Source organism: Callionymus lyra, chromosome 12 (assembly GCF_982586985.1).
Source record: "Callionymus lyra chromosome 12, fCalLyr1.hap1.1, whole genome shotgun sequence".
Taxonomy (NCBI): domain Eukaryota; kingdom Metazoa; phylum Chordata; class Actinopteri; order Syngnathiformes; family Callionymidae; genus Callionymus; species Callionymus lyra.
The window spans coordinates 7,058,563-7,085,144 of record NC_141829.1 but is presented as its reverse complement, the minus strand read 5'-3'; the positions used below and the strand labels follow the sequence as shown (position 1 = coordinate 7,085,144).

Sequence of the window (26,582 nt, the reverse complement as noted above, 5' to 3'; positions counted from 1 at the left end):
ACTTTGCATTTTCTTATTCTAGGTCAGGTTTTCTACTGTTAACATAACAGCATGTGAAAGTAGTTTTATCGTAGGAATCTATAAACAGCAATAACAGAGTGCATCAGGTGACAAAATGGTTTGTACACGCAGCACAAATCAAAACTTCATGGCTAAACACTCAAGAACAAATGATGAACTAAGTGATGCCTGTAAAACAACAGTTATTTGAAACTCTGGGTAAAATCTTACTTTGTTTCACTTAGAACTTTGTAAAAGTGTCAGCTGAGCCGCAACAATTACAAGGCACTCGGAACAGCCTGCTGTTAAAGGAGTTTTTGTTTGGGAAAATAAATGAGTTGCTTTCCTAAAAGTTTGCTCATAATGCGTGGGATGGATTGAAAAAAAAGTCGCATCATAAAGTAAAGTGATTATGTCTGGTGTGCTGCTTAGAAGCACATTACGAGTCCTTGAAGTGGTGGCATCATGGGAAGACAAAGAATTAACTTTCTGTGCTTCTGTGTGATGTTTTGGAAGCAGTAATAAACTTAGGACAACAGGAGAGACACGCAGACCTCATTTTATCTGCAGTGAGTCACCCTTTTCTCCGGAGTAACTACATGGAATGAAGAATTTAAAAAGGTCTAGAGGAGGAGATTCTGCTCCTTCTTTTGTGTTATTCACTCTTTTTAATGGTAAAACATGTGCCGGCGAATGGGAAGGACTGAATGTCTTGGATAATTGGTCAAAGTTATTATCAACCTGGAGCCATAAGGAGCAGTTTTTCTCCACAAGCTTCAAGTCCCTCCCATGCAGATTCAGAAAGCCTTAATGTGCTTCAGTTATTTGCAGAAAGAAATCCCTGGATTAAAAAAGAAACTTCGAGGAAAAAAGAAGCAAGTCATTGGAAACCATTTTTAGTCTTGTGGATTTAAATACATTGTAAAACTGTATTCTTGATAATAAGAATTCAAAATAAGGATTGAGGGAGTCTTTTGAGGACGGCGGCTCAGGTTTGAAATTCAAACCATTTCAATTTATAAGATGTTTCATCACAATGCATCCTTTGATGCTTGTATTGAAAACAGAGGCCTCGATTTCATAGTTTTTATCAAACAAAGTTTATTTTTTGAATTTTCTAAAAGGTTTTTAAGAGTCTTAAAAAGTGTTTACATCAAACACGACTTGACCGTACCAGTGGGACCCCAGTGGTTGCTGGGAACTGATAAGAGAATCTGCTTAAGATGGAGAGAGGTGTAGCTCTTTATCTCGTGTGGAAGTATGACTTTAGTTTCAGGAGTTACTTGGACTGACTTCTAATCAGATCCTTAAGTTTATTCCCCTTCATCTTCGTGCACACTTCACTTTCAAATCTGGGCCTCGACTTCTAGTCAAATTGGAATTTTCTTCAACTTGAGAGCTTGATGTTGTGTCTCCGACTCCCATTTAGTCCGACGCTTGGTTGCACTTCTAGCGCCTCTTTATTGACTTTTTATGTAAACGAGTCGCTCGTCATGTTTACAAAAGTGGACCTTGAGACCGAGGCTGTATCTCTCAATAACAGCTCAGATTAATCCTGAAGATTTGAACTTTAGCGAGGCAGGGAACGTTGTTTCACTGCCAAACAACCAAAAAAACAAACCTTGTAGCTCATGCAGCGCTCATTCATAAAATGACCATAGATTTGAGTCAATATAAATACAGTTTGTAGTGAGTAGATCGTGAATGGACTAGGACTGCGAGGCTTCAAGCAAATCAATGTCCCACACAAACATAATCCAGTTGAGTCTTTAGACCTTCAAACAGAGGAACCAGATATGCTTAACTCAATTGTGGTCTTAATGACCATCTTCTCAATTTGGTTTTGAAAATGTCAAGGCTTTGTTTACCTCAGTGAGAGCAGGTGCTTTGGTCAGGCTTTTCTAGCTTATAAATATGCTCGCTCAGATGGTCTGGTCTACATCCTCCATCTACGCACACTTACCCTCCATCCGACGCTCAAATGTTATCAATTATATATGTGCGACTCTTAATACGTAAATCAAGGTTAGTCGAGTGTCTGCTCATTGAAATATTTATTACGTATCGTTTTGTCTCCAGTGACTGGAAAATGTTAACCGGTGTAATATAATTATTTTTCTTGAATTGCTTAAGGGTAAACCACTTTTTAACCTTTCCCACAAAAGTACACTTAGAGGACAGACGCTTAAGGGCAACGGCTTGTTGCTCCGACACACAAAAACAATTGATCTGTATTGTAAAATTGGGATATGGGTAGTAAGAGGAAGAATTATTTTTTTATTTTCATTCTTCGAGGTTCCATCTATCTCAATTATGTTTCTCGTCATCAAATACCTTATAGGTAAGACGTTCCTTAGCTGAGCTTAATCACTGGCTTTTTGTAGATCACAATATAAATTAAAATCTACTTTGATTTTGAACCAACCTTCCTGTGTTTTTGACAATTGGAAAACTACAATACCAAGCATTAATTTATTGTTGAGGACCATTGTTATCATTTGACGATGAAAAATAAAACTATAGCCAGCAAGTAGCCTTTTGTGTAGGCATCCCATAATTCATATTCATCTGTACTTGTTAAACATCTTAAGACGTTTCTATTTGTTCAGGCTTTTCCTTGATTTTCTGGAACTCCTGTTGTGTTATCAGTTTTATCTTGATCTTTAAAGTTTATACTTTATTGAATTTTGTTTTGATTGTTTAAGCGCTTTGTGACCCTGGTCTAGAAAAGCGCTATATAAATAAGAATTACTTACTTACTTACTTACTTACTTACATATCGAATACTTTTATAAATTTTTTTCTAACTTCAAAATACTTCACTTCAAATATCTGTTATTCTTGTTGCACTGGTCGTTTTTGTTATACTGTTAGTTCACTGTGTACAACAACAACTACATGGTATAAGAAAATACAATAGATTCAAAAGTTGGGTTTGAATGAAAAGAGTGGATTGATCGTATTGGACAATCGTGCAAGAAGGAAGGAGCGAAAAGAGGGGGATGAGCTGACTGAGGGAGACGGTCTTAAGGTTGGCTCGGTGCCTGTGGAGAGCAGGACCAGAGATAGCACCATCTGCATTCTGCACAGGCACTCTGTCTGGCCCTCTGTTGCCTTCAATAAGAGCTGGCACCGACACCAGCAGATCGCACTAGATATTCAGTGCAGCGCGACCAACTAAAAGGCTATTATTCCGATGATATTAGCTGATTTATGTAAAGTCGTTTTCACGGAACAGCAATTTACAGCTCATGAGGCAAACCTCATGAACCTCAAAAAATAAATACTTTTAATGGTTTGTGTAATTGTGATCAAGACAAACAACGTCGTTCGTCTCACCTCTCGTATCTTGTCCCGCTTCTCTTTGACGCCCGGCTCCACCGGTTCGCCGTCGTTGATTCCGACCACTTTGGGCATCGGGACGGGCGGCAAGGGCTTGGGCCCCGCGTCCTTCTTTTTCAGGTCCTCCATCACTTTGTTTTTCTCCGTCTGAATCTCCGCCTGCAGCTCCTCGCGTGATTTCCTGAGCTTCTCCTTGGCCTCCTGCAGCGCTCGCTCGTGGTCCGCCCGGATCTTGTCCCTCAGGCTCTCCTCCTCCTCCCTGTGGGGGGTGGGATTGACAGGTAGAACAAAGCGGCACGATTACAACACAGCGAAAACGCCGAGCGAGCGCGAGTGCACGCACACCACCGAGAGTCCAGACGCACGACGAGGGAAGGCGTGAAAGTCAGTCGCCGGTTATTAAGAATTTATTGAGAGCGGGAGCAGACCTTTCGGAGAATCATTACTCCTCAGCTTCTACGTTTGGTGGTCGAAAATAGCCGAGCTCGGTAGATCTGAGAGCATCGACTCGAACAAAAGTACTCTTTTCTAACACGGTGCATGTTGGTGATGAACATGTCATTTTTCTAAAATACTTTGTCATCCATCTTTGTCCCGAACTTAAATGAGATAAAATAAATGTGAACTTGTTTTTGACTCACTGTCCATATCTACTTCTCTTGACACAATGGCACTTAATGCAGATATTTAAAAGATGAAAGGCTGTGTCCTAAAATATGTTATAGTACTAGTACCTATATAATGAGTGGTAAATGTAAGTAAGTAAGTAAGTAATTTTTATTTATAGAGAACTTTTCCAGATCAGGGTCACAAAGCGCTTAAACAATAAAAACAATACTTTAAAATGCAACATAACACTGAGAACACAACAGGAGTTCCAGAAAATCAAGGAAAAGCCTGAACAAATAAAAACATCTTAAGATGTTTCTTGAAGGAGTCAGTAGATCCAACAAGCGCAAAGAGAGAGGAAGATCGTTCCAAAGCTTAGGAGCAACAGCCTGGAAGGATTTCTCTCCTCTGGTCCGGAAGTTCAGGAACTATCAGTAGAATCTGATTCACAGACCTCAGAGCCCCGGGCTGGGGTGTAAGGCTGGATCAGATTAAAGTAAGAACCAGAATGTTTAAGTTGATACTGAAAGAAACTGGAAGCCAGTGAAGAGTTTTAAGGATCGGAGAAATGTGAGTTCTTCTACTTGAGCAGGTCAGAATTCTCGCTGCAGAGTTTTGTATTGACTGCAGGTGAGACGGATCCTTCTTGTTAAGAAATGTATCACCCTCCAAAATAACTCCTAGTCTTTGCTACATGTATTAATATTGAGTTTTTATTTCTAATGATTTTTTGCAAAAGAAAAAACACAGTAACGTGTCATTATCAGTTTCAGAGAAGAAAATATTGCTTTCAGGTCACAATTCAAGGCTGTGACATAGTATACATCAAGTATCCTTATGAAGGGGCATTTAAACATCAATTTAGGTCACTGTACTTTATGCCACTCGACTACAGTATACTTTATGGCCGACCTTTTTCTACACCGTTGCCCTTTAAGAGTCTACCAAGACGGATCGCGTTGAGGGAATAAAGTGTCACAACATTGATTGATGTTGCTTTTGAATTCTAAAACCTGACTTAATCTGAAACTAGGTCCATGTTCAAAACAAGAATAAAGGTGGATACAAATAATCATCAAACACACCTTAGGAAATAATAAAAATCATGATAAATCAAATTATTTTTCTTTTCATTACAGCTTTGAACTATGCAAGCCCTTAAGCTAGGTGCGCATTGCAATCATAAACAGCGTCGCATTTAAAAAAATATTTTAAGTGTGCATTAATACAAATTAAGTTTCGACTTGTTGTTGCCGACACAAAAACCATCATGAGAAGAGCTGCCGCCTCTGAGGGGAAGCACGTCTTGAGTCGGCCTCTCAGCGGCAGGAAATGGAACAGGTGAAGACCGTGAAGAGGCGATTCAGTCGAGGGAGATAAAGAAACATTATCTGTGGTTTCACATGGCGTTACATGCCGCTGGCTGTTGACACGACTCCAACTCGTGTGAATCTGGGTGAAGAACGAAAAAAGAGCCTCTCAGGGAATGCGATAAAAACCTCACTTGCTAGAAGTCACGGCAGAAAAATGATGAATCGAGTTCAGGTCAAATTAATTATGTTTCTATAAAAAGAGAAACATTGACAGTCTGAATAGTTTTTGACTTCCGGGAGTTCTTAGTTGCCAATAGCTACTTTTATTTATCACAGCTTCACTCCCTGAAACTAATGTGGATTCAAAGAAAAGTCACACCTGAACCTTACAGATAATAATTCTAATTATCTCTCAGCACTTCTTATTAGGATGAATCATTGCGACGCCCGGTGGGAGCCATTAAAAGTAATCAACTAATTTAACATTTGTATTTGATTCCAGCAACTGGTGAGACGTGAGCAGCAATAATCACACGGTAATGGCAGGAGCTCATCATTACACCAACAACTGCTTTAGACTTTTTTTTTTTACTTGTATTTAATTCAAAAGGAACCTTTTAGCATAATTATCAATATACTGAAAATGTGCCATTGAATATTTCCAAAAACATCTTGTATTAGGACACTCTTTTCCAGACTCTACATCTATTTTCTGTGAGAAAATATAAAAAAATATACATACATTTCACAAAATAAACATTATCTATCATAGTGAAGATTGTCGTTTTTCATATAATCTTATTTCCCAAATCCTACTTGTCAGAACAAAGTTGTTTCAAGACTCTCAAAAAACATGTTCCGATTATTGCACATGATTGTTTGTTTATACATATATATGCATCTTACACTGTCAGCTGCAGTCTGAAAGCTGTTTTAATGGGACATCTGGAGCAAAAGCTTGACACATGCACTTTCCAAGCTGGATATAAAGTTGGTTTCCTCTTTTAAAACGACAGACGCGCCGCCTCGAGGTAAATAAATGTATCAAAGGAGTTCCGAAGTAGGGCATCGGGACTGTGTAGAGCATCGGGGAAGACGTTCCACCTCTCGACCGAGAGGCTTTTTCAGTTCCAAATAAGTGGTGTGTGAGGGCCAGGTGTGTGTGCGGGTCATAGAAACCCATCAGGGTGATTCACCTCTCGAGGGTCATTAGCCGTAGAAGGTGTCTTTAGCTCTTACTGTCAAAGTGAGGTGTCACCATCGCCTGAGCCTGGATGCGGATGTTTTTGAATTTCCTCGGGAGGGAGCTCAGCGACCGAGAGGACGAGACCAGTTCTTTGAAACTAATTGGAACTTCTTGGAAAAGCGTTACCCGGACGAACAAGACAAAAACATATTTCTGTCCAGTTTACCACTGGCTATGTCGGTGATCTATATTGGGTTCCAAAGAACTACCGTATTTTCCGGACTATAAGTCGCTCCGGAGTACAAGTCGCTCCAGCCATAAAATGCATAATAAAGAAGGAAAAAACATATATAAGTCGCACTGGAGTATAATTGCATGTTTGGGGGAAATTTATTTGATAAAATCCAACACCAAGAACAGACATTTCATCTTGAAAGGCAATTTAAAATAAAAATAGAATAGAGGCAACAACAGGCTGAATAATTGTATGTTACGTTACATGACACAACTGAGAACCTGGTATGTTAACATAACATATTAAGAGTTATTCAGATAACTATAGCATAAACAACATGCTAAGAAGTTTACCAAACCATCCGTGTAACTCCTAATAACTAAAATCCAATGAAAACTTCATCCTCGGTGTCACTTTTAAACAACTAACTAACTCCGGAGGTAGAAGATGCGGCGCTTCCTCTTCTACGTCGAAAATGTGAAATGATATACCGGTAATAATGTGTTAATAATTTCACACATTAGTTGCTCCAGAGTATAAGTCTCACCCCCGGACAAACTATGAAAAAAACTGCGACTTATAGTCTGGAAAATACGGTAAATAATGGTTCTATATCTCCAGATGCACAATAGCTACTTCGTAAAATGCTGACGTTAAATGCAATTATTTTTTCAGACAAGTATATTATGAATTTGACCAAATATATGGTAATTGCTGATCGCTTTGACCATGTTGCGTTTCCAAAAGTTAGAAAAAACTAGGTTACAGAAGAAGCAAAACTGTACAGGAACGCTTACGTTTTACATGTAAAATAACATGCAAGTAAACAGGCATGACATATTTAATCAAAAAGCATGTTCCACACACAGAAGAAGTTCAAAGGGTTTCACGTAATGGGTTTAATCGCTTAAGTAAAGCATTAAATGAAGTCGCTACACTTACTGCTCTACAGCGTTTAAATGTTCCAGCCACGGGGCACTGAAGGAAAAAAAAAAGAGCGCTAGTCGAGAATTGTTTCAATTACACCAAAACCCTCATGGAAATACAAGCTTAGAACCGTGAGTCACACGACACAATGTGTCATTAGAATGTTTGCGACAATGAACACCACTCGTAGATCGAGTTTATAGGATTTGAAAGGGGCTGAAGTGGATTTCCTGTAGACAACATTTAAGGATTGCAGGAATAATCTTCACTCATTCTGGATGGCTTTAAGAAGAGCTTTTGTCAAGACCTGAAGTTGGCTTGAAAAAAAAAGATCTGGGCACTTAAATCAGCCGTCGCGAGCTGGCACTAACAACTCACTTCCTGCTTGTATCAGGTCTGCGACTCTTCACGGGGCCATCAATCGAGACCGGCTAAATAAAGCCCGGCGCGCAGATGACCTGTTAAGACAGGTGTGCTGTGCAGGAAGTGATTTATTCTTTCCACTGAGCTGCACGGTGACTCAGACGTCGCTCAAATTAAAAACAATTACCTTAAAACGGAATCTTAAGGTTGCAAAATAAAAGCTGTCCACACCCGCAAAGATTACAGTTTGATTAGTTGCATAGCTAAAAAACCTAATACTTTTATAATAAATAAGAATAAATATTAAACGTTTAAATATCAAATATATTTTTGACAATATCGAATTGATTTTATCCCTCAAAATAAAATGTTCTGGCCTTAAAAATCATATTTTATAATGATGGTAGTTATTTTATGATTAATACTTCATATTCAATAAAGTGTGCATAAAGTATTTATTAGCAATTAACATGCAAATATTCACAGTTAGTTCATTTTTGTGTTGCAATTCAACTTTTAGATGGCAGCATTAAGCCCTCAGTAGCTAAAGTAACAAGGAAATCCCAAAAGAGTCCTGCGATGACTGAGGACAGGAGGATACATTGGACTCCAGCAGCTTTTAAAGCTGATGTTTGGGCATGCAAATTTAAATACAAATGAAAACAGTTATGACTTCGACAAGAGTCATGTGGTCTGTAAATTCTGCACCACACAAGTACTCGACAATACTACAAATATATCTTTATAACTACAGTATTACAACAAATCCTCTTGTTGCCCATGTGTCGTGTTACGCATCGTTTCACCAGACTCAATATGCAGCCCTTAAAGAAAACATGACACAAACGCACTTTCAGAATGTGGATAAAACAACAGACCAAAATAAACAGCTTCTGAATTACGCAACATCACCAAGGAAACCCGTCATAAATATTCATGCAGCCGAGCATGCATGACTGTAATGGTTTCCAACAAATCCTGCAGTGCGGATTGCACGATAGAAGAATGCTAATCCATCACATGTAACATGGAGCTGTATTGTTCCATTTAGGGCTGGCAAGGTTCTTCGATTGTTCAATTTGTGTTCCGCACACCTATGGCGTGAGAAAACTGCTTCACAGCAACATGCGTTCAAAAGTGTGTGTAGACGGTGCTGGTGGTGTGAGCGAGTCTCGGCACAGTTTCAGCACAGACGGCTTTAATGGGTGATTATTGTGCTGCATATACACTCACTTAAAATTAATGTAGCATAACATAACAGCCCGGGAATAAATCCTCCCTCCGTGCAAACTGTTCATTTTTTTATCGAGTCTGTTCAACTGAGCTGTTGACTGGATGGTTATTTTGGAGGACCCTAATGTCTGCAGCCATTGATAGTCTGTCAGCTTGTGTTCGTCTAAATGAGGCAGACATTATTAGCCACCGGGATTTTTTATTTATTTATGAGAGGCTTAACAATGTCGTCAAATAAAATGAAATCGTTCCACTCTTAACATTGATATTTCTGTCTGGAGCACAGATTAAGTGCATTCCTTTAAAAGAGGCCAATTGATTTTGTAGCCTAAAAAGAAGCGTTTACTCAGTTCAAGACATCTCCAAAATCAACATCCGTGATTTAGAATTGTTCCTTCTCAGCTAGTGAACTTTGACCCCCTGCATGATAGTACTATTTACCAACCTCTAGACCACTCACACCTTTTACAGCATGTAATTTACTAATAAATGAGAAATTTAAGGCAATACAAAAAATCGAAATATATATTTATAAATATATTGGGAATTGTTCATAACCACACACATTTCTTTTTACAACACAACACAATTATTACAATACTTTTGTCATCACCGGAAAGTTTGATGACTTGCACTGAATTCATCTATGGAAGGACACATAAAAAATGTGAATTTAATCAAAATTAGAGGCTAAAATATCCAACGAGTGGGACTCAAACCCAATCTAAAGATGAACAGAGTGAATATTTTCATGATAATTGTAAATAAAATACATTTCATTTAAACAATTTACTTAACTTTAAACCATAAAAGAACTATGGCAACATAAAATACTATTTCTAAGCCAAATATGAAAAATAATTATGAAACCATTGTTTTGGCTTTTCTCCAATGAAGTCTTTTTCAAACTTTAAAGTGTCTTGAGATAACTTTGTATTGATATTACACTTAAAATAAAATTGAATTTATTGTATTGTGAGAAGAATACCACGATCAATATTTTTCGAAAACACCCCAAGTTACAACATTTCTCAGTTCACACAGCAAAACACATACTTCCATCAATACACAATACCATCTATTGTTTCCACCGCCTCGGCTATTATTTCGGTATTGTCATCCAAGATTAATGACGTTTAGATAAAGAATAGATTTCTTGTTCTGTTCAATCCACTCAAGGCAACAGCTCAAACAAAACACAATCACAACAACAAACTTTCAATCCAAGCATCACACTAATCCCCGATGGATCAAGAGTGGGGGCTACAGAAGGGCTTTGAGTAAAGTGTACTACAATAACGACAACAGTAAATCTGTGGTGTAACCGACAGTAACCTTCAAATTGTTTGAGTGCTTACATGCCTTCCAGCTAAATCCACGGAGAAAGACACATTTTGCTTCCTTCGCCCTTCCCACCCCCCCTGTCTTCCATTTACACCAGTCATTATCGGTCTCACCCTGGGGTTGTTGCCGATTCAATTTGTACCCCCAAATGTCAAACATGTCATTATGACAATTACCAGTCGGCTGAAATGCCACCTAAGACGAGTACAGACAGAAGTGAACAATGATGTGATCACCTCGGGCTCCTCACTTCTGTTCAACATCACCTCCGAATGCTTTTGCAAATATCCGTATTTAGACTATTATCGTTACATTATTGAGATTTTTTTTTAATTGATTGAATTCCAAATTAAATGTTTGTAATTGCATCATAAATGCCAGCCTTAAGCAACATTGCAAATGTTTATTAAAAGAGCAGCATGAGGTACATATCGGCGTTGAAAAATTCCTTTTAATGTCTAAAAGAACAAATAACTATAACCCAGAATTAATTTCCAAGCATTTCCTCATGTTAAGCTACGTTTAAAGTAAATTAAACTTTTAAAATCGTCTTGCACCAAACCTTCAGATACAAGACAAGAAGGAAATTGGTATCGATCGATTTCTGTGTAAAACCATATAACACTTGCACTTTTGTAAAAGGTAATTTAATCATATGAATAATTAATGCACAAGTTAAAGTCAGCTTTAATGGCAGGACCACCGTCTTTTATAACAAAAGAATTCCTCAGTCGCCGACACAAGAGTATCTGATGCTTTGCACAGTCATGGTCTTTCCATAGCAACTGCTTGACGAAACGGTGGCAACACAAGTCTGGTGGTACACGCCGTGGCATTAAGGACTTTGTAAAAATGGAACCATGGCAACAAGAGTAGACGTGCAATAGCAACATCACGGGTGACAAAGCACTCATTTGATGTCCTCATGCAAGTTTTTTTTCACCCATTACTCTGTTGCTATGGCATATTTGTCATTCATTTGTTCGTCTATGGCCACAGTATGAGCAGGAGAAATCTACTACTGCATTTTAAACTATTACATTAACTGTGGCACAGTGAAGTGAGATCTGTCACATTTCAGTCATTTCTGATACAACCATTCAAAGAAAAAAAAAAGTCCTGCGTTAAACACAGTGACTTGAAAAAAAAGCATAGACACAAGATACTACTAAATAAATAACTTAAAACAAAGTAGCACAAATGTCAGCCCTGTCTGCAAAATTGTAATCATCAGGCAAAAAAAAAGCGTGTAAATTATTTCCACCAGGTTGAACTCTCTTGACACTAAGAGTATCTAGATGGATAGTATGATGACATTATTTATGAGAAAGAAAAATGGAAGTTTGGTTGATTAGAAGCAAACTGTTAAGATCTGCTCTTAAAAAGCTTTGGATTGATCATTTCATATGGATCAAGTAAATGCATCATTTCTTATTTATTGACATATTTATCTAAAAGTATAAATAATAAAGCGGAATTTCTCGTGTAGTTGTACGGTGTAGCTCAGAGAGGCTTTAATTAATCATCTTTATCAATTTTAAATTAGGAGTGTCAAGATTAAAGTGACAGAAGTATGCAGGATTATGGACAGTTTATACCTAAAAGGGAATATGCGATGTGCTTTGTCAAACATAAAAAAGTACTGCTCGGCGTAAGAAAGAGCCAAAATATTAATACACAGTTCGATTAAAAAAAACGTTATTCTTTCTGTATCAACTGTTCCAAAACACAAGAGAATCACCAGCAAGTAACAAAAACACTTAACCTCATAGATACTGCCCATCTATTTTGTATATCTCACATGAACATATCCAGAACATTGTGTTCTGAATATACATGGTCGGTGGTTTCGATGAGTTTCCGTGGACGTGTGTGAACAACTGGGTGTGAACGTTTATAGTCAACATTTACGCCGAGGGTTTTGTTGTTCCATCGCACGCAAATGCAAACATCACTTGTTTTCACTCCGGGTCGACTAGCCCTCGGCAGAGATGATGAAAAGCCTCTCGACTGAAAAGTCATTCTCTTTTCCCACCATCTTTGCTTCACTGCTGCCTCGAACGACAGTTGTGTTCTGAGCCGTCGAGCAGAATGCTGCCTGTCGCACATAAGAGAGCGACCTGCGCTGGTATCACTTAAATAAAAGTTACGGAGGCACAAACCAACCTGTGAGGAGGAAAAAAGGAACTCAAACGATGTCACTGTGTTTGTCTGTATGTGTCTCTGCCTTTTAAAGTATATATTTTAACTGTGTTAAATCGTTTTTATTGTTAAAGTTCTTTGTGACCCTGGTCTAGAAAGGCACTTTACAAATGACTATTACTTATATACTTACACTAAAACAGAAAACGTTGTCTATATCTATGGGCTGCATCAAATGTAAAGGTTTATTTTTGATAAAGTGATAAACTTTCAAAGGAAATTTTTTGCATTCTTTACTTAATGAGCGATACAAAAACATCCATCAGTGCAATGGAAAGTCAAAAACCTTCACAGACGATGGTTATTTTAAGTAATATTCTGGTTTATCTAAAATACATTTGTAGGTTTAAAGAGGATCGGGGCCAATATTGGATCTTTCGCTGCCATTTTAAGTAATGTTGCTCAGACCAACTCTTTTAGGCAGTGACAACCTTGTTAGCATCACTAGCGTGCTCTATTGTCGCTATGCTGCAGTATTTAAGCTAAAACAACAAGTTAAAATTTTGGAAAATTACGAAGAAAGAGACGTTTAACGTTAGCAAAGGCTAGATTATCCTTAACTGTAGTTACAGTAGAAACATTTAACTGTTGTGATACCAGATAGTTTCCAGTCAGCCAAACCATCTCCTATTTGGTATCATTTACATGTTGAGGTTTTTATTCTTTGAAGATGTCTGGAGCATCGATATGTGCTGCTTCAGACACTGACACACTTCCACAGTTTCTAGGAAACTCCGTCATAGGCTTTTTTACTCGATCCGGTTCCTTCTGACCTACTTTGTACTTCCCTATCAACATCATCGAGGCAGCCATTGGTGCTCTTTTGTAAGTAAGTAAGTAAGTAATATTTATTTATATAGCGCTTTTCCAACTTCAAAGAAGCATAATGTGAATATTCATGCACTTTAACAGGGGAATCATTTCTAAATGGATGGTGTTTTCTCTAATGAAGTTTAGAGATTGTATATTGGTCTTCAAGCTATACAAAATAAAATGTTCCAAGTCACCAAAAAAAAACAAATGTTTGAGTCTATGAAGATATTATAACATCTTCAACACTTTCTTCTCACAGTAAGAGATGTATAGCTATACAGGTAAAGACTTAAATCAGCTTATCCAATCATTTTGAATAAGATATTCAAGTGTTTCATAACCAGTAAATTGCATTAAATGTTCCCAGTGTTAGCCCACAGCACATTTCTGTTGCCTTTGTCTAGAATAAATAATTTAAAACCTGATGATTCGGCATTAGCAGATGGGTTTAATTTAAATAAATCCTTTGCCCTTCAGCTTTAAACAGAAACGATGTGCTGCCAACTTGGAAGTCAGGCAGTGAAGATGGAAAACATACACTCATTTGTGTCTATTTAAAAACAAGTCTTTAGATTAGTCGTTCGGTTTCACTTTATATTTAACCAAATTATAAGGAAGGATTTGGCTAAAAACTAGACTGTTACAGATTTCACTTCTTCATTCTCTATAGTGTGTCAGTTTGCTAGAGTAGATGTGACACCGCACGAGTCAGCAGTGCTCAGTTGTCAATCATTTAAGATGTAAACATATTATACAACTCATCTTAATCACAATACTTAAGACCTTCATAACTTCATCACTGGCTGCAGAGTGTACAAACCCTCACAAAAGTTGTAGAAAACAAGAAGACCGAGCCACTAACGCGTATGATCTCCTCCATTGTACGTGAGGTTACAAAAGAATGGATCTTCAGCAAGTGGGAGAGGCTGCAGCTGGGTCTGTGCTCGGGAACACCAGTAAAAAGATTTAAAAAAAACAAAACTAAACACGATCGAGAGACAAGGAAATGAGATGCTGCGAAAAGATCTTAGTACCGGTGTGAATGAGGAGATAAGCCTTGATCACATTCTCTAGACTTCTCACAGCAAAGCCATTTGTTCCCTTGACATACTGCAAGTTCATATCAATGGGCTGCTCAAGACAGAAAAACAACAAAAAATACATGTCAAAAATGCTTCTCTCAATAGATGTTGTTTTCAGTTCTTGGCCCCAGAGAGAGATTTCTGATATTGAATGGAAACCCTTCATCTTGTGAAATTTTACGAAAAGAATATAGAGAACACGGTGATCCTGGAATTTTAAAGGAACATTTCTTTTCAGGAAACCAAATGTACCTCTTATCGTAAATAGATGACAACATGAGTGGACTTAGTTCAGTACACAATGAATATAGAAGAGACTTCCTCGTTTAAATCATAATAACATCCATGCTGGTTCTTGCAAGATTAAAGACACGAAACTAAATGACGTTTTTTTCCGTCACCCAGCCTGTATCAAACAAACATTAGCTCCAATTTCTTTGAGCCAAAAGAACCACGGTTGGGTCGGAACCCGCTTCAGTGACAACCAAACACTGTCTGAAAGCTTTTAAAATAACAAGAGCAGATCCGTTGTCCAGAAAAGTGTCCCTCAGGCTGACATATTTCCTGCAATAAAAACATTTTCTCGATATAAAGTTGGACAACTATATTCTCTTTCATCCCTTTCACAAACTACCCTTCGAAGACAATCCCTTGGTGGTTAAAATGTCAACTTAAAACTGTAACCAATTGCAACAAGTCAAATACATGTTCACAGTACAGCATGTTCTTGAAAACCATCAATTGGCTCGTAAATTACTGCCTACAAAACTGTGTAAATGTCATGCAGATACTCCTTTTCCCAGATCAGTATCTCAAGTGTGTGAAGCAAACTATGCATGTCTTAAAGGACAATTTGTAAAAATCTTAAGTAAATGAAAGCATAATAATCACAATAATTGTGAATTGATAAAAGTTCAGAGGCATAAAAACTAAACGTTAACATCATTTTAATTATCCTGAGAGCAAAGTTGACCACATGAAGGCTAAAAAGAAGCAAGCCAGGGAGTCACGAGTCATGCTGTCCACAAACTACTATCCTGCTTCCATTCAAATTGATCCAGATTGACATTTGCAACTGTGCAGGGCTAGTAGCTCCTTCTAAAGCACCTGGGGATTGTGAGAGTAAAGTCTCACATACATCTCAACAAGCAAGTGCTAGACATTCAAATTGAGGCTGGCAGGCGACTGAAGCATGGAGGCTCAGAATTATATCCAAGATGGGATCTAACTATGATAAATAAGGGGACACTGGTGCAGGCACGGTGCGACCCGGACGCCTTGGATGTGGATTTACAGCCGTTATCAAAGAGCGAAAGGAAAATGATTTGCCTTACAAAACTAATGGCCGACATGCTAGCTATGACAACGGAACAATGACACGACCTGAGAAATTGACACCGTTGGCTTTGGGTGTTAATGTAAATACAATTAATCAGATTGAATTTGTGACTTTCCTTCAGGAAACTAAACCTGGTCGCTCTCTTCTTACATTTACAACAACAGGAAATTTTGACGAAAAAATGTTGTTTTACCTCAATAATAATTGTTAAAAAATATATTTAATTATTTTAGCAGCACAGAATGTTTTTACCACTACTATACAACAATAGACAATTACCTGGGGGGGGCAAAAAAAACTGCAGAAAAAGCCACAAAAAGGCAGGATAATTGAAAAAAGGAACTGAATAATAATGCTGTAGAATGTGTGCATTGAAGCAGGATCTGTCATTCAGCAGCTGCACAAACATCTGAAAGGAAACCGCGAGACATGTTTGTCATTACTTTGACTTTGAGCTTATGACAAACATGTAGCTTCATATGATGCAAGCAGCACTAGTCAAGTTTCAATCTACTGACTCCTTCAAGAAACATCTTAAGACGTTTTTATTTGTTCAGGCTTTTCCTTGATTTTCTGGAACTCCTGTTGTGTTATCAGTTTTATCTTTCCCTTTAAAGTATATACTTTATTGAATATTTTTTTGATTGTTTAAGGGCTTTGTGACCCTGGTCTGGAAAAGCGCTATACAAATAAAAATAACCTACTTACATAAAATCCCCATTGCTCAACACCTCCCTTTTAAAAAAATCCCCAGTCAAGAAAAACCTATTTTCTTATGAATGTTCAAACCCAATACCATCCTTTTTCTGAAGGGTCTGGAACATGAGAAAAAGTTGATTTGAAGACAATGATTTTCTCAGCTTTGTTAAACAATTAATGGCTAAAGCAAAAATACTTTCCACTAAAACGTATTGTTAAAAAAAATCCTTTAAACTTCCCTCATTTGTGGACTTTTGCAAAGCACAATCAATAGTAACAATAGTTTGCAGACTTTAATACAACAAAATAAATAAACTTGTCAGTCGGAATTATAAAAATGCCTGTTTCTTTTAAAGGAATAAGCATTTGGGTGGAGTACAACAAAGTTTTCTGTAATATGCTTGTGTAGAACTCCTGCATTGTTGTTAAAACGTCCACTTTTTCCCACTTTGGTTACATATAAACAAAAAAAAACTGGGTCAGTCATCAATTCGAGAGTGAAATCCTTTGCACAAAGGGATTTAGTTGAACAATTTCATGCCTCAGGATGAAGTGACGAAGTATTGAGTCGTGACAGGTGGACATTTAAACCCCTTCTTGCAACATTTTGTATTCAGTTTGCTGACAAACTTGTCACCCTAGAGACCGAGTTCCTCTTTCAAATCAGAGAATCTTACACCGAGTGAAAACGGTCTATGGATATCTGAGAAAGGCACAATAACCCTCAAGTATTCATCCTAAAGAACATTCAATTAGGCAGGAGACAAAAAAACTTGTAACTGTAGAAGGATAACTGAGCTCACATAACATCTGTAAAGGGATATTTTCCACATCATTTGTGAAGATACCGCAAAAGGGCTAATCCTTCATCTGGGATTATAGCACACAATATAATCCCTGACCAGCGCTAGTGTTGATGAAATGAAAACAAAAAAACTTGTTTATTTAAAAACACTTCTGTCCACCTGAGCCGACAAAGTATGTTCTGAAAGATTAGTCTCCATTAAGACTGATAGTTCACCGATTAAAACCTCATTCCACCGACCAAATTACATTTTTTATTTGGTGGCAGATGGCAAGCCTGTTGAATCTGCGGGGCAGTTTGGCGAGCGCCCAGCGTGAATGCTCATTACTGATGGATTAATTGCTAAACCTTGATCACAATCCTAAAATTCAGAGATCTTCATTTGGCTGATACTACTAAACCACTAATCCGTTTATTCTGACAAGCAGCGGCGAAGTTGCTCATACTTGGTGAGGAACTGAAGGCAATTGTTGCTTTTCAAATGTGAACTTTCATCTTAAAAAGTGGTCGATACCGACAGTCCATGTATTTATTCAGGCCATAAGCATCGTGTCTCAACAAATACACAGTATGGAGCCAGATTATGATAAATAATTTCTTGGTGCTTCTGGACTAGGGTTGGTATTTGTCACTCCTTATATTGCAGTAAATAACCAATACATGGACACACGTCTACACTTCAATACTCAATTCTAGTGCCCCGTTTATGGGGGTGCTTATCCTAAAAATAAGGGTACAGGGACAATGTAGGACAGGACTTGTTTGGTTAAGGATAACTAGGAAATAGTATAAAGGCAAAGACAACAACATCTAGGGAAAAACACTGAGTGGAGAAAAAGTATCATGATGTTCTATTCTATGTTAGTCTTTGTATCCTTTGTTATTTTCTTTGATCAATGTTCTTTATCTTAGACTTAGACTGTATCACCTTGTTCTTTCTCTTTATTTCTCCTAGTTCTTGTTCTTATTTTATTTTTTTATTTTTTTTATGAAAAATTGCTGTATTTGCTGTGGCTAATTGGAAAAAAAAACATTTCCCGAAGGAGACCTCCTGAGGGATCAGTAAAGTTCTACCTAACCTAAACCAATAACATAACATTAGTCAGTAATAACAACCAAAACATCAACTAACTATGAAGCAAATGTTTTGTTTACTGAGAAAGAAACGTTAAAATATGGGGCAGAAACAATAGGATTTTTCTTCTCTGCTATTTTTTATCCATCTTGTAGGATTAGGTTAAGAAAAGATGTGTAGGATTGCATGAAAATCACCAATATATGTAAACTGACAAACTGAAAATCCACTCGTACATAGCATAGATTCAGAAATCTCTGTCAAAACTAACTGTCCATATTTTTATTTCTTGAATTCAGAAGTTTATCCCTGAGTTCTTATTTGTTGAAAGAGGTTTTCAAAAAATACTGTCGTTGCTCTTGTCATTTATTTGAACAACACTGGACTCAATTTGCACCCGAGAACTTTCACACACGAAAAAGAACAGAGTGTACACTTGCTGGGTGGATATGCAAGAGGAATTCATCTGTTACCCTAAAAAACTCATTAGAGACACCATTAATGAAAAACAAAAATCTGCTCTGGTCAACACTCTGATCTCAATTTGCATCTCAGGGGACCAAGAGCATCTTTTTTCCAAAGCAGGTAAGTAAGTAAGTAAGCAAACGTTATTTGTAAAGCGTCTTTCTAGACCAGAGTCACAAAGCGCTTTAACAAACAAAAACAATGTACAGCTAAAATAAATGCTTTTAGGAACAACAGTCTGGAAGGATTTCTCTCCTCTGGTCCGGAAGCGTGTTCAGGAACCATCAGTAGATTCTGATCCACAGACCTCAGAGCCCGAGCTGGCGTGTAAGTCTGGATCAGATCACTGATGGAAGGTCTGACCATGAATAGATCTGAAAGTGAGAGAATTTTTTTAATTGATCCTGAAAGAAACTGGAAGCCAGTGAAGAGATTTAAGGATCGGGGAAATGTGAGTTCTTCTACTAGAGCGGCTCAGAATTCTCGCTGCAGAGTTTTGTACAAGTTTGTACACACAAGTTTCTGTACAAGGTCTTAAGCTCAGATTTGTTTTGGAAAATCTTACCAAACCACAGGATCTATGGGAGCTCAAGGCTGCTTGCTGGTGTAAAACAGTGAGAGACGAAAAGTATGCCAAGCACTCTGTGAAATAAATGACCTCCCACACATGCATGCAGGAGACCGATCTGGAAAAGTTTCTTCAACCGCTTCGCTGGCGGCCAGCATTACCCTTCACAAATTTTGTTTTCGAAACACACTTCATGACTTCCTGATTCTCATGAGTAAATCCTAAGTTAACCAGTGGGCTGGTGCTCAGAGGGTGTGTAATGATTATTTATTGTTTTAATTATTGCCTCATGACAGGTTCTTAAATTAAGATGCTCAAAACCACCTCATTTTCATGATCAAAAATGGATTCTGATTTTGCCCCACACAGGTAATTTCATGCCAAACGTTTGCTCCATAAGAAATTAAAAAAACAATAATAATCAAGCCTGAGCAAATGGAGATATTGAAAATCTTCCAACAATAAGCTATTTGCACATGATACCTGAAGGAAAACTAAAATAATAAGAATATAACAATTATAACAACAATAATATGAAGCATCATAATTTCACTGGATATAGTGAGACTTTAATTAGCAACACTTTTGTAAAATATTAATAGAACAGTTATATACTTTCTATTATGTTTTTTATCGCAAAAAGATTATTAAAAGATTACATGATAATGCTAAAAAAACTGTGACAACAATACGCAGCACGATACAGGGGCAACAATATGATATATTGCATTAAATTGAAATACTAGTGGAACAACAATACATTGAATTTCTTATAAAGAATTTAGTTGTTGGAAAACTGTCACAGCTTAGTAAACACAATTTATTCATTTTTTTGGCTCAACTAGCGTATGCTGCCAACTAGTGGCCGGAGGTTTAAATTCAACCGATATTTCATTTAATTTCAACACTGTTGACATAAAATCTGGGATCAGGGGACAAAACATTGCGATATTTAAGTGCATCTTTACACAGCTGGTATAAACTAGGTATTGGTTTTCTGACAGTCCAGTAATATAAAGATGGAGAAACAAAAAAAGGTTTGACTAATGCGAACAGAAATCATGCTTTCTCATGACTCATTTTGTTTGTTTGTATCCTTGGTTTTAGGAAAGAGGGCGTTTGCCAAGAAGCCATTTGTACACACCTTTTAAGCAAAGAACAAACGTGAGTGACATGCTTTAAACGTCCTTCACAGAAGCGTAGGCTCCTTAAAGCTCAGCAGATTTAATTCAAAGATGAGCAGTTGTCAGCGAGAGAAATCCTCCACAGAATAATCATTAACAAGGATGTCGAAGAGATTATTGAGGAAAGTTCCTTCTCACCTGTGTCTATGCTCATCATGTGCCCCCTGTCCGTGGATGACGACCTGTCCGGACGAGTGCTTCCCCTCCTTGGGCGGGTCAATGTGGGGTATGAGCACGTCCTCCAAGCCCAGATCGAAGCGCTTGTGCTTGGAATTGTCCGGGAGAAAAAAGAAGGCCCCGAAACACAACGTGATGAAGGCACTGAGGATGAGGAGGAGGATAAACTTCTCCGAAAGCCTCAAAGTGGCCCTGTGGTGAGGGAATGACGAGGCCCCCGGGGACAGCGTGGGTATCCTGCGGCCCGACAGCGGCAGGAGAGCCGGTGTGGTCATCTTGTGACCGTTGAAATTATCTTCACCAGGAGGCGAGGGTTGGGGGGGGGGGGCAGGGTCAAGGGGCCTGAGTGGGTGGGTCTATAAATGCCACGGGTGACGTTGTAGCAGCATGCACCGGCTGGTTGTTGTGCGATATTATCTCATCCCTGCGTCCTGTATTCCACGGATCAGAAATGGCAGGGGTCCCTCAAGGATGGATTGGCTCGTCGGAAAGGAGAGAGTCATGATGATGCTGTGGGAACCAAATGACAAGCAGTAAGAAAATCAGGTTAAAAAACTTTTTTTTTTAGACTTTAGGGTGTTAATGTGGAGACGGCAGTTGCACACATTGACGAGTGTGCCGTCATAAGGTAGAGTCAATAGGTATTAATTGCATTACAGTCGACAGCTCTAAAAATTATTGTGTCAGACTTAAGTGAAATGATTCTTGTGTTTTTTTTGTTGAATATATGTTTAACCAGTACAGGCTGGTTGCATTTTAACAAATCTTTACCATGTAGATTATAGTGTTTGTGTGCATGCGTGTCAATTCGTTTGTTTAGGTTTTAAAATGGAAATTATACAGTTTGTCTAAAATCAAAACGACTGGTGTGTGGACATGAGGTTTTTTCAGTTTAATTTGAGCATTTAAATAATCATCAACAAGTATAAATTGTGCAGAAAAATGTGTATCATCTATTAAAGTCAAGTATGGTAAATGTTTAACAGAATCCTAGTGTAAAAGAAAAAAACAATCAATGAACCCATGAACAAATAACTAACTTATATCAGTACAAATGCTGTGATAGCAACAGTTTGAAGGACCTGTTCTGATGTACGTACGTGTTAAAGAGTGAAATATTGTATCCCTCCAGTCCTATACATTTTTTTCTACGACAGCAACAAGTCCTAAATGGCTTAAATTTCAAGGAGTGACATTTGACTCCCCTAAAGAAAGACAGGTATGAAAAAGACCACAGGTATCACTTACGAAGGAGCCAAGAACAGACTCGTCATAGCAACAAAAAGTCACATAAGCTCTCAGTCCCGCCGGCGTCCCTAATGATACATGTTGTACAAGCGTCGGTGTAACATCCTCCATCAATCACCAAACAACTGCTCCCAGTAATGAGAGCAGATTTTTTTTTGTATTACCGTCTTACTGCACGGGACATTAGTTTCCATCAGACAGCCGCTTGATCAGGTTGCTACAGCTTAAGGAAAGTTAGAATTCAGGGCTTTTAAAACTAATGGAAATCAAGTTGAAGACCAACTCGACGATCAATCAAAATTGCAACAAAAAAAACACGTCAACTATTGAGCACGAGTTTGAAAAAACAATCTTGCACAATTTCCTGTCTCACACAAGTCGAAAAAATGTTGGTTGGACAGAAAATTCTCATAAAATTTACACATTCCTTGTTTCTCAAATATATTTCCAAAAGTTGCTACAAAATTTTGCTGGTTCCACTATTTTCTTTGTCAATTTATACACATAATTTTGCCAGTTATTTTGAGATTTTTTGAACAAAAACTTTATTTAAAATGTGTTCACATTTTTTAGACGTCAAGAAAATGATGCAAGACATTTTTAATATCAATTAAGGCCTTGTTTCTAGATTCATGAATTTTATTACTTTTAAATCTTCGGACTTATGGGTTCATATCATTATTGTTTTATTAGAAACATATTAAGACGTTTTTATTTGTTCAGGCTTTTCCTTGATTTTCTGGAACTCCTGTTGTGTTATCAGTTTTATCTTGATCTTTAAAGTATATACTTTATTGAATATTGTTTTGATTGTTTAAGCGCTTTGTGACCCTGGTCTGGAAAAGCGCTATACAAATAAAAATGACTTACTTACTTACTTACTATCGCCATCTTTGTTCCTCTAATCTCATTGGTTTTGTTTAATTGTCTGAAGTTTATTTTCTTTTGGAACTACGCATCGTAATAAAGCATTCAAATAAAAAAAATAAAATGGATTAATTTTAACTTATTTCTACTCGCCTTTTTATTTTTATTTTTTTAAGAGTAATCCAATTGGTGTTACAGGCAGAAATGTACGACCACAAATGATGGTCGCCACTGATGCTCACTTTTCATCTTCAAAAGACACAAAAATAAACATCCAAATACCTCCGTACTGCTCGTCTGTAACGTCCCTCTTTTTTTGAGGCCTCGACATGAGAGGAATTACTCTGAAAAAAACTTGGATCTTCCACTAAAAACAAGCTTAAAATATAGACCGGTGTAATTTTTTCAGGACTATTCCTCATGTCCGAGCTTCTATAAAAGAGGCAAGTTGTAGACGAGAATTATGGAGGTATTTATTTGTTTTTAAGTGTCTTTTTTTCGGAGGAGGAAAAGTCAGCAACGTTCATATGGTTTTTAAACTTCTGCCTATACATCCAAAAAGACACAGATTTACTCCCAACCTTTAGGCGACATGAAGGTGGGTAGAAAATAAGTGCAATTTAAATTTGGGGCTGAGCTATCACTTTAAGACTTTACAAGGATCCGCGGGAACCCTTGTTGATATTCCACCTGCAAAAGAGGCGATTGGAATAACAAGTCAGGCAGAGGGTGGATTTAAAAGGAACATTCACTTTCATATTCCTCTTGTTTATGATCACCAGGCAGTAACTGTATACATCTGAATGACTGGGTTGTTAAATAGCGATGAAATACGTTTTATTTTAATTCACAATTATATGTTTTCTTTCTTATAAAGATGTCGAAGATGCTCCACTGAAACCATCAATAACGGTCGGAGTTTTAAAGGTTCCTCCGAGACACGTAACATAAAAAAGGTGTCTGGAATCGAAACGGGAACCTTAAGATCAACCACACCAGTCACTCTCCGAGCCTAGACAACAACAATAAATCGCGATTATTGCCGTTTTTCTTGCCGGAATCCAGTAGTTTTCCGCCGGGTTTCTGCATGGAGATGTGACGTCACACGGAATACCAAGTTCATTTTTTAAGCTAATGCTAAGCTAGCACTGACGGCTAACGGAAGCTAATGGTTGTTCAACGGAGGAGCCAAAAAGGCGTAAAATTCGAGTCGAAATACGAGCCTCGTTTGTAAAGCTATCCCGGTATCGTGCTCCCGGTCCTGCTGACAGGCTCCCGGGAGTCCCGTGTGTGGAGGGGGGTTTACAGACAGGGCTCGAGAAAAACCCCCGCTAGCTGTGTGTGGCTAACGTTAGCATCTCCGCATCACCACCTTTTCTCGTCTGCTCGTCGGTGAAGTGACGGTTCCGGTTCCCCATCGTCCTGGCGGGCGCCCGGGCAGACGTGCTCATGTCCACGGCGTGTTTTCCTCGGGGCGTCGTTTTTCAAGAGACGGACATCATAGCGCCCCAGCAGCAGCAGCAGGTCCGGTGGATGTGGGAAGACTTTCCGCTGAGAGAGAGACTGCAGCAGCGGCAGCGGCAGCGGCGGCGGCGGCAGCGTCGGTGACGGACTGAGAGACTGGAGCTGCTCGAGCATCAACTACTGTGGCCCAGGGACCGTCTGACAAAAGCAAAGCGTGTAATTAAGATTTTTTTTTAAAAAGAGAGAGATTTATTCCAACTATGCAATCAAAGTATAAAGATTTGCTAGTGAATGTGAAATACTTGTAAGTAAGTAAGTAAGTAATTTGTATTTATATAGCGCTTTTCCAGACCAGGGTCACAACGCTCTTAAACAATCACAACAATACTCAATAAAATATATACTTTAAAAGTCAAGATAACTCGTCATACTCGTATCTAGTATGACAGCTATATATTAATATTTAGTCAAACTCGTACCTTGAGATATTATTATCTCGTCAGAATTTTTTCCAACAATGAGATCTACCCTTAAAGTATAATGATTTTGCTATATTATTGTGTATTTGTGTATTGTGTATTTATTTGTATGTGATGTATTATGTAAACTGTCTGCATCTTTGTTGAGGACTACAGATGGAAGGTAGCATTGTGCTAAATCTGGTGCAGCATCTTTTTAATATAACTGCACATTGTCCTTTTAAATAAACTGAAACTGAAACTGAGATAGTTTTAATGTGAAATACGTACGATTTATTTTGTTTGTTCTGTACAGAGTCCTGGAGGTGACATGATTATTTTTCATATTTTGATATAAGTATTGGGATGCTTTTACCTCGAAATACGATAATGATGAGATAATAAGTAAGTAAGTAAGTAAGTATTTTTTATTTATATAGCGCTTTTCCAGATCAGGGTCACAAAGCGCTTTAACAATCAAAACAATATTCAATAAAGTTTATACTTAAAAGATCAAGATAAAACTGATAACACAATAGGAGTTCCAGAAAATAAAGGAAAAGCCTGAACAAATAGAAATGTCTTAAGATGTTTCTTAAAGGAGTCAGTAGACTCCATCAAGCGCAAAGAGAGAGAAGATCGTTCCAAAGCTTAGGAGCAACAGTCTGGAAGGATTTCTCTCCTCTGGTCCTGAAGCGTGTTCAGGAACCATCAGTAGATTCTGATCCACAGACCTCAGAGCCCGAGCTGGGGTGTAAGGCTGGATCAGATCAGTGATGTAAGGAGGAGCCTGACCATGAATAGATCTGAAAGTAAGAACCAGAATTTTAAAGTTGATCCTGAAAGAAACTGGAAGCCAGTGAAGAGTTTTAAGGATTAGATAAATGTGAGTTCTTCTACTAGAGCGGCTCAGAATTCTCGCTGCAGAGTACTGAATCAACTAGTGAATGTGAAAAATTTGTAAGTAAGTAAGTAATTTATATTTTTAGAGCGCTTTTCCAGACCAAGGTCAAAAAGCGCTTAAACAATCAAAACAATACTCAATACAATGTATATATTAGAAGTCAAGATAAAACTGAGAACAACACAGGAGTTCCAGAAAATCAAGGAAAAGCCTGCATGAATAAGTATTCTATTCTATTTTAGTCTTTGTATCCTTTGTCTTTGTTATTTTTCTTCAATCTATGTTCTTTATCTTTAGACTTAGATTGTATCATCTTGTTCTTTCTCTTTATTTATCTTTGTTCTTGTTCTTATATTATTTTAATTTTTATGAATAATTGCTGTATTGCTGTGTGCTAATTGGAAAAAAACAATTTCCCGAAGAAGACCTCCTGAGGGATCAATAAAGTTCTACCTAACCTAACCTAACCTAAGTAGACTCCATCATTATATATTATTGTATTATTTTGTTTCATACGGAGCCCTGGAGCTGATATGATGGTAATTATTTTTTGTCTCAGGATACTAGTATCTAGCGATATTCATATCTAAAAATGTTATTATGTCGTCATACTCGTATTTAGAGATATTAATATCTGGTCAAACTTGTACCTTGAGATATTATTATCTCGTCAGATTTTT

The 26,582-nt window shown here is 37.8% G+C and overlaps 1 protein-coding gene across 1 annotated transcript in view; it reads right to left on the bottom strand.

Moving 5' to 3' along the window:
* Positions 1 to 24,695, bottom strand: part of man1a2 (mannosidase, alpha, class 1A, member 2) — a 78,506-nt gene extending 53,811 nt beyond the window's left edge. Inside the window, exons 1-3 of the mRNA XM_087803905.1 lie at positions 24,449 to 24,695; positions 20,923 to 21,471; positions 3,340 to 3,601 (exon numbers count right to left, since the gene is read on the bottom strand). Of these exons, the coding sequence (XP_087660031.1) occupies positions 3,340 to 3,601; positions 20,923 to 21,236 (576 nt within the window). The 5' untranslated portion in view covers positions 21,237 to 21,471; positions 24,449 to 24,695. The remainder of the gene's footprint in view (positions 1 to 3,339; positions 3,602 to 20,922; positions 21,472 to 24,448) is intronic.
* Between the last annotated feature and the right edge of the window lie 1,887 nt (positions 24,696 to 26,582).